At 32.3% G+C, this 10,004-nt stretch overlaps 1 protein-coding gene across 3 annotated transcripts in view; it reads right to left on the bottom strand.

Moving 5' to 3' along the window:
• Positions 1-442: 442 nt before the first annotated feature.
• LOC114325504 (protocadherin-like wing polarity protein stan) overlaps positions 443-10,004 on the bottom strand; it is a 140,610-nt gene continuing 131,048 nt past the window's right edge. For all 3 annotated transcript variants that reach the window (XM_028273577.2, XM_028273568.2, XM_028273587.2), the window contains one exon: positions 443-9,957. Coding sequence is in view for 2 of the 3 variants with exons in the window: in XM_028273568.2 (XP_028129369.2) it covers positions 9,924-9,957 (34 nt within the window). In the remaining variant the exon portion in view is untranslated. The remainder of the gene's footprint in view (positions 9,958-10,004) is intronic.

Raw genomic sequence — 10,004 nt, 5'->3', positions numbered from 1 at the left:
GTACTTCTCCTTCACTTTTATCTCTATGTAGCTTTGACAGTTTTTTGTCGCTTTCTACTCTTGTCCTCACTTTTACAAATTATTGTTGCGTGTGACAATCTTTTTGACACTTGTCTTATCTTTGACTGTGTTTTGTCGATTTTGCAACCATTTTTATAAGCATTTTGTTGCGTTTGACAATTTTCACGTCTTGGCGTATTTTCATATAATCTTTTAGTATAGTTCGGGCCGTTTGGCAGTGTTGCATCCTTTTTATAACCCTCTAAACGCTTTTGGTCGTGATCAGTAATTTTGTATCGCCAAGTCTTTTGATATTTTTTTGTCTATTTTTAATGCTTTATCGATGCATCGTCATTTTTCTCTCTCGGCGATGCTTGATCTTGAAGGCTGTAAGCCCAAAATTAAATAAAACCAGAATATTGGGAAAATAAATGAAACGATCAATAACTTAGGATTTATTCTAAAAAAAAATCACAATATACTTTAAGTACAAAACCTGAAAAAAATGGAATGTAAAAAATTGCACTAACTAAACACAAGAATATATTGCTACAGTACGTTTGATGTCACAAATCATATATATAAAAAATCGATTCCTAAAATTACATTTAAATACTGAGATCTTACAAAATATCTTCCTCTAAGTCTATCTCTTTTGTTGACACACATTTTGATTCTTTCCGTTTATACAAAATACAAGGTCATCATTTTAAAAAGCTTTTAGGCACGAGATGCTTCACAAATTTTACGAAAAATACTTTTTTTGACGTTAGGCAAAAATAAATAAGGTGCGCCTAATTTTTTTCCAAAAAGTCTTTTTTTTCCTCTGGGATAGCTACATATATACTACAAAAATTAAAGCACTATCAAACACGCATTTTTTAAATAGTCCTGCCGGGTTTCTACATGATGTTTATTTTTCAAATATTCTAATATTGATTTTCCTATCTAATGCAAACCTTGCCGATCTCAAAATTGCCCAAAAAAGTACCATCAGGCTTTCATACAGAGTTCATAGTAGTCAAAATGGTCCAGAAGTCCACCTAGTGTAGGTAGAAAAAGATACTACAGTCTACTGCCTTTAATGTCTAGAAAGTTTTTTTAATGGTAGTACCAGTAAAGGAAGGAAATATTCAAACTATTTCAGAGACGAAACGGATGACAAAGATAGTTCCACAGTATAAAAAAACTAATGTATCGTTAATAGTTCTATCTTATGATGAAATCATTTAAGTAAATGTTTGGAAGTACCAAGTAGGCTTTCCTGTACCATGGGTAGGAAGTTCCATGGTAGGAAGTACTTTGTGGTACTCAAGATGAGTTCACCAATCTAGACCAGTCTGTATAGGCGAAAGACGCATCTTTTGTTTCACAAATATAGTCTGTACAGTCTATACAGTCTGTATAGGCGAAATAGCTACAGAAATTAAATACTTAGTCAACTAGACCCTTATAAGTACCATGTAGACTGTAGACTATTTAAAAGAGGGCTATTCTAACGATAGTACCAGTGATAGAAGGAAATCTTCAATTCTAGTTCAGAAATGAAAGATTATTAAGGAAGTTCGACAGTGTAGAGAAAAATTAATTTGTCATTCAAAATAGTTCTGCATTTTAATGAAAATATTGCAATAAATGCTTGAAAGTACAAAATAATCTGTCTTACAAAGCCATTTTTACACAAAATGGGTCCAGCCATCTAGACTAGTCGACAAGGGATACCTGCTTTATTCCAAAATAGAATTAAATAATTAATCAACTACATCCTTGTAAGTACTGTATTGTCTTAAAGAAAGTTTTTCTAGCGGTAGTACCAGTAATAGAAGGAAATCATCTTCAATCTAGTCCAGAAATGAAACAGATGTGCTTTCACCAACATATTTCAATCAAAAAAATCATAGCCAGTATCGTGTATATTTTTCCTCCAAAAGTTTCCTGAATGTAGTACGTATAAGAGATATTTTATTTTACCAAAACAGGTTAGAAATTTATGTAGAACAATACTCAAAACAAACCCTAGTCAGTACGTCAGTTCGTTAGTACTATCTGAACTAGTGAAAGTAGTACCAATACATCTACTGAGCTTCAGGCTTGTCCAGAAATGAAACGAGTTTTAGCCTATTAATAGAAAATTATCATTCAAATCAGTAATTCATAGTCCAAAATTGATGCTCAAAGGTTCAAACCTAGCTCCAATATAACAGCCAATATAATATTTTAGAATATGTCAAAGGTATAAGTTGTATAAAAAAAGTCCAGAATCCGTATAGTCTCGGAAGAGATTGATATAAGAGTTGCTTTTTATGGATTCAAAGCACAACTTCTTCTTCTTCATATGTAGTGCACTAATTGATGTTCGCGATCACGTTTGACCATTTTTCTCGATCATTGCAGTATGTATTAGGTCTCCTATGTTTCTTAGCCCTGTCCATTGTTTGACAAAACATAACATGACCAGTGAATTAGATCTTTGATACATACCTATGCAGTACCTTACCAAAACAGATTGAAAAACCTTGTGATATAAGGAAAATACCAACAAGATGGTATGACGGGTAAGATGATGAAAACGGCCCTCAACTCGATTCGAATTCCATATAGGTCACCGTTTAGCATATATAGTGAAACTAACTTTCTGAAATTTTTAGCCCCCTAGGTGGTCATGTGACCCACCTAAGGCCTAATTAGGGTTTTTATGTTTTTATCTCAGCCGCATCGAGAACTAGAGAAAAACTTTAAATAAAAAAGTTGTAAACTTTAAAAAGTTCTGTCCGAAATTTTTTTTTAATTTTTGGCGGGAAATTTAAATTTTAGAACGATTTTAAAATTTTAAATGAGTATAAAAGAATAACTAAGACATTCGTTTTCAAGAAAAAAAATATGTAACCTGTATTTTTGTATAATATTTCACCCTGTTTTTTTTTCAAACTTTTAAAATTGGTAAAATGCACCTTTAAAAATAAAAAACCGCGTTTTTTCCGTTTTTTTTTTTCGTTTTGTGATACAATTTTATACATGTTTTTCAAAAAAGGTAACACCGTCACTAGAATAGGTAAACAACTGAAAAATAATTGGGGTTTGCTTAATAAAAATTTTTTGTAATGTCATATATTTTCAAGATACAGTGCGTTGAAGGAAACAAAATTTTACACATTTTTTACGATTTTGCCGAAACTACTGGCAACATTGTAATAAAATTTGGCGAGTTTTAAGAGGTAGTTGTTGTGCATTTTTTAACATACAATTAAGAATTTTATATTTATCATTGGTGCGCATAGGGGTAATGGTCTAAACTTTTTAAAGAAAAAAATTTCAAATTAACAATCGTTTTTGAATTCCTCGTTCAATTTGTGACAAAAAATATATCTTCCTTTTTTTGTCATACGACGCGCCATTTTTATTCAAAAAATAAAACATCTTAACCCTTACAAAGTATTCGAACTTCTAAAAGTAGTTTCTACATCTGCATAAACTTGTATATTGTACATCCATTATAAAAACTAATTTGAATACTTTTGAAGCGATAAGATATTTTATTTTTTGCAGCAAAACGGCGCGTCGTATGAAAAAATGAGATGATAGTTTTTTATCGCAAATTGAACGAGGAATTCAAAAATGATTGTTAATTTGAAATATGCCAGTGGCGTACTATCTTTTTTCTTTGAAAAGTTCAGACCACTACCCCTATGCGCGCCAATGATGAAATTTAAATCCATAATTATATGTCAAAACAGGCACAATAACTACCTCTTAAAACTCGCCAAGTTTTATTACAATGTTGCTAGTAGTTTCGACAAAATAGTAAAAAATGTGTAAAATTTTGTTTTCTTCAACGCCCTGTATCTTGAAAATGGATGGCGTTACAAAAAATTTTTATTAAGCAAACCCCAATTATTTTTCAGTTTTTTACCTATTCTAGTGACGGTGTTACCTTTTTTGAAAATCATGTAGAAAATTGTATCAAAAAACGAAAAAAAAAACCGAAAAAATGCGGTTTTTAATTTTTAAATATGCGTTTCACCAATTTTAAAAATTTGAAACAAATTCAGGTTGAAACATTATGCAAAAATACACGTTATATATTTTTTTTCGTGAAAAGGAATGTCTTAGTTATTTTTTTATACTCATTTAAAATTATAAAATCGTTCTAAAATTTAAATTTCCCGCCAAAAATTAAAAAAAAAAAATTTCGGACAGAATTTTTTAAAATTTTTCAACTTTTTTATTTAAAGTTTTTCGCTAGTTCTCGATACGGCTGAGATAAAAAATAAAAACATAAAAACCCTAATTAGGCTCTAGGTGGGTCACATGACCACCTAGGGGGCTAAAAATTTCAGAAAGTGAGTTTTACTATATATGCTAAATGGTGACCTATATGGAATTCGAATCGAGTTGGGGGCAGTTTTCATCATCTTACCCGACTAGGCCCTTTGGCAAAATCTTCTCTCCTTTGGATCTGTCTCATATTATGATTCAGCCTAAGTCGATCCAGTGAATCCATTTCTAATAAAAGTACCAAATTTTAAAAATTTGGAAAACAAACACCACATCTAAGCCCAGTATTAGACGAACCAATCTGCGCGCTACTCTGTGGAATGAGTGTGGCGCCACAAAGTAGCTTCCCATGATTAGCCGTAAATTCTTATGTAAATTAAACGTGCCATTCCAGACGAGTGACAATGGCCAGCCACTGTCGCCGATCCTTACTACTAGTGGCGTCCACTACAAAATCGTTGGCGCTACAAAATCGCCATCTAAGCCACTTTGTTGCGCTGCAGAGTGGCTCGTCTGCTTCTGGGCTTAGTATACCCGCCACACTCTTTCGTAAGGCAAAAACAGTTTTTGTACCAGCACTTGTTCATTTACAGAGCTAGCAAAATAGATTTATCATCTAAACACCGAGTATTGTAAAATTAGAATAAAACCTTCTCCGGTTGGCTTTCAAAATCCTTATGGCCTACTACTATCTAACATGTAGTTTAAAATGTTCATCGATGGAAATAAAACAAATTCAGATATGCTGAATAGGTATAGTTAGAGTTTCACACTATATTTTTTCTACGACCAAATATTGGCACCCTCCGGACCGAGTGATAAGTCTTAATATAACTCATCTGGAGTATAGGCAAAAATAGAAATTAGTTTAAAAGCGTTTGATTAGCACTGTTGTATGATTATACATGTGTCCTATATCTTTTAGTACTTATATTTGATCACATTTTGGTCTGGTTAAGTAAGGTATATATTTTTAACAGTTTTGTGTTCCAGGTTCTATTCAAAAGCCAAGACATAGCAATTGGTAGATGAAAAGTTCAAAATATCAGCATACAGTATTCTATTTTATCTCCATCAGTATCTTTATTACTAGTTTTCTTAAAGTACAGTAGTATCTGGACAAGTTGGAATAATACAAAGTTTTATTTTATCGTACCTACATCATTGACATTATTATCCCAATAATATAAAGCATCAAAATTCTAGAGAAATATATATCTATATAGAGTCAATTGATTGTTGATAATATCATAAAAAGACTTTTACATGTCATGAAAACGCGTTAAAAAATGCCAATTAAGATCGCTATTAGTGATTAAAACTTTTAGACGTCAAAAATGACACGTACAGTGCGGCCAACTTAAACAGTGCCGTATAAAGAAGCCACTATCATTGTGAACGACCAAAAGCAGAGTTAACTCCTGAAAAATTTTAAATAAACTCCCAGATAACGGGATTTTACAAAATAAATTTAAATATTATCAAATAAAATCCTTGATGATTCTTTTTGATATCAGGAATGCAATAAAAAGTATCTAAAGACTAGAAAGCTTATCCACGACAGTAAACTATATTTTTGAATCTCCCTCTTTGTTGGTAATCTCAGAAAAATACTTAGATGTCATTAACATTCGTTGACAAGTGACAATTAAAAAAATTACAGTGTCAACGTCAAAAATGATTGTTGACAAATGACAAGTAAGATTCTTGCAACTGCAACTGTTTAGTGCAAATGTCGCAAAGAGGAACGTAGATATAACGAAGACATTGCCATTTTTATAGACTAAAAGTAGATTTAACTCCCAAAAAATCTTAATTAAACCGACAGGATATATATTAGGATCACAATAGAAAATGCTTATACACTACAGTCAACTGTGTTTCGTATTCTTACCGTTGTGTTTGCTGCTACCATCAGAAAAACACTTTTAGATGTCATTCTTTCACAAATGACAATAATTAAGATCACTGCTGATTAGAGACGTCAGAAATGATTGTTGACAAATGACAAGTAAGGCAGTTGCAACTTTTCAGTGCAAGCAGCTCAAATAGTAACGTAGAATGGACTTATTATCATTGTGGACGACTAAAGGGACAGTAACTTTCCCAAAAAATAAATAAGATTGTACATAAGATTGCTTTTAGATGTTATAAACTTTATTTGACAAGTGACAATTAAAACAGACGTCAGAAATTGTTATTGACAAATGACAATTAAGAGAGTTTACATTTTTCAGTGTAGCCAACTCAAACAGTCACTCAAACGAAATCATGGCCTTTGGGGACGACTCAAAACTGGTTAACTTCAAAAAAACGTTCATTAAACTCTCAGAGCACGATATATAACAAAGTAAATGTAAGTTTTATGAAATAAAACCATTGTTTATTCCTTTTGTGCCGTCTAAAAAGCTAAGTGGTCAGGTTTTTGTATATAACTTGAAAAATATTGAGCAAAATTAAGTGTGTAGTGCTTTCGCATATATTTTTCTTCCAAAATGGCACACGTTTCGATTTTACCTTAAAAATTCTAATAGTATCGTATCAATGTGCATTATGATTATTGTTAATGTGTTGGAGAGTAATCAGTTTTATAATCTATGAGCTGTATTTTTGGATTCGAATGTTTTAATCCAAATTTTTGTCTGATGATGGGTTAAAAAATCGTAAAATCACGGTAAAAATATCTCTACTGCAAAACTACTCTTAAAATCATTTTAAAAACGCTTTAATATGGCTATTTTATACAGTACGTAAATCTTTCAGCTAGAAGTAGGTAATATACATTGAGGTAAGTGTGGCAACTGCGCCATCTCGAGTCTATGCCAATAGACCGTGATAGTCGTGAGGTCAAATCAATGTTGGCTACTCTGAAAAGTTTCAAAACAAAACAGAGTTCTGTCAGTGTCAGTTAAATTCTCACGTGGTGTTTGTGACATTATTAGACGCCAAGTTCTGTTGCTAAGTTGCTTGTATCTTATTTAATTTCTATAAAATGGTAATATGTGGGGTACCCGATTGTAACCACTACTCAGATAGGAGAACTTTCAAGTTTTTTAAGTTTCTGAAAGACACGTCTTTCATCTTTCATAGAATCTAAAATTCTATATTGACAGTATAATGACTTCATATTAAAAAACAAAAATAAAACTTGGCATCTATCACTGTCATAAACACCACGTGTGTATTCAACTGACACTAACAGAAGTTTCATTTGTTTGGTAACTTTTCAGAGTAGCCAACACTTATTTGACGTCACGACTATGACGGTCCATTGATACTAAAAGTTAAAACGTCTGCAGCCCTGACGACAGCAGTGCCATCGAGAGACCGCAGTTGCCACACTTACTCAATGAATATTACCTATGTCTAGCTGAAAGATTTACGTACTGTATATATTTGGAGAAAAACGGTAGATCCGTTTTTACCTCATCTACAAGCTCAAAAATAAAATCAGATTACTCTTCTCTTATAATATTATTCGGCCACAACCTTATCTTACTCATCTAACATGGTCTTAAGACTTAGTTTTTATTATATAATCTGTTTTCATATATTATATAGAGACAATGCATAAAATATTCTCAATTTTTTTGGTTAAATTCGGAATGTAGATTGTTCTGAATTTGCACAGTCTTCAAGGAATGTATGTGTGTTTCAAAAAGGTGGTTTTGTGTAAAAGGTGTAGAACTTAATATTAAGGGGGAGGAGGTATGCTTTGAAAATTTTGAAATTTTCGATATTTTTATTATTTTAAATAAAAGTACATAACTTCAAGAATGCTCTCTGAAATTTTCAGATTGATTGGAGCAAAATTACCGGAAATACAGCATGTTGCTGTACCTTCGACTCGGTTTGCAGCAGCTTCCGCCAGTTTGCTTGAGTGTAGTGAGAAACGTTAAACAGCTGTTCCCATTCTCTTTTGTAAATTACTCCGCGATTCAAAAACATATTCCTGTGTGCATCACTTTAGTTATTTAATGTCAACTTCAAATTTATTTAAGAATATGAACTTGTGCTTGAAATGTTGATTTCAAACCATACCCCCTCCTTAAAGAAACCGTATTTTTCCTCCAGAAAGAAAGATACGGCTTCGAGAAATGTTATTATTCTCTCTTGAATTAAAATTGCTGCTATGTATAAAAAGCTGAGTATTATTGGTATATAGGTTGAGTTGTCTAAAGCGTATTTATAGCATATTATATCAATAACTGAACAAAAAAAGTCACCCTCACTTCCGCAGTTACACTCCTTTGTATTTTAATCTTTCATCAGAAATTTTTTGTTCCTAGATGATGTTTCCTTTCTAGAAAAGTATCAGATCAGCTTGTTTATATGATTCTACAATTTTTTATGGCATTAAAATAATTAAGTTGCCACGAAAAATACACTATCCGTTGTTTTAAACAAAGTTAAATACAATTTTAGTGACAGATGTCATGATTAACATGACAAGTGACCAGCTAAATGACAAATGACTTTGAAGCGACGTCACAGCCGTCGTCAATGTTGATATTGTCACATAAACATATTTTTATGTTTCGAGATGTTATTTTCTATCATTAAAGTCTTGCTATCTACACTGTAATGATATGAAAATAAATAGGATTATATAATTTAATTTGAAATAATCTGTAAATTTGAAGACACCAAAGAAACTCCCAGATAGAGGAACAACAGTAGAAGATCTTGAAAACGTATATTACATAAACAATCACATCTCTACTTGCTAAAGCAACTGAGATTGAGATGAATATACAAAGCTACACAAAACGCTGTTGGATTCTGTTGATAAATTAGTATAACAGAAAGAAAGCTAATTACAAGACGACATTTGTACCGGACAACAAAGATATGAGATAAAGGAAGTATGCTATTTCTTTATGCTGCTTATGTTAAATAAAACTACGGAGTTGCAATAAGTATCTGTAATAATCACTATTACCTGTTACTCTTGTTAACAATATAATATTTGTGTATCCAAAACTAATCTACGTCTTGTCTATCTCGAGTCGAGATAGCGGATCATCAACTAAAAAGAGGTTCGCCTTGAAAAACATGACCATCGGCTACCTGACCCTTTTTTTATTTCCCCTTTCTGAAATCCACAACATTGCACTCGGTGCTCCACGTTATCAAGTAGACAGGGTGTACAGATATATTTGACTGCATTACATACATTGTTTTCTTTATTTTCATTGATTCTAATCAGTGTGTTCATGCAATGAACAGGGAAAGGTTCAAGGAAGGCGCAGCATAGGTAGAAGAAAAATGTCCTGGCTGAGAAATCTCAGAGAATGGTTTGCATGCAGCTCAACTGAACTTTTTCGGGATGTAGTGTCAAAAGATAGAATAGCAATGATGATTACCAACCTTCTTCGCGGAGATGGCATGTAAAGAAGAATGAGTATCTACGCCCACCTCTTTCTTTATATGCTAGATATTTAACTGCTATAAAGTTCAAAATACAAAGGAGTCACATTTGGATCTACAAAAACCTAAGTAAAAATTTCTCTTAAATTTAGCGAACACAAAATTTGCCAGTCGTAATACACTACTTCGAAAATTATTCTGCGAAGTGAGGGTCTAACAAAATTGAGCACAATAAACCGTAAACCTACGTGAGGAGAGATATACAGAAGGTGCTTAACCTAAACAGACGTTTCTTCATTTTTGTCGTCCATCCTGCAACACAAATCAAATTAATATGATTGCTACAGAAAATGTATTAC

Source organism: Diabrotica virgifera, chromosome 4 (assembly GCF_917563875.1).
Source record: "Diabrotica virgifera virgifera chromosome 4, PGI_DIABVI_V3a".
Lineage (NCBI taxonomy): Eukaryota > Metazoa > Arthropoda > Insecta > Coleoptera > Chrysomelidae > Diabrotica > Diabrotica virgifera.
Note: the sequence above shows the minus strand (reverse complement) of the source record. Positions and strands in the feature narration are given on the sequence as shown.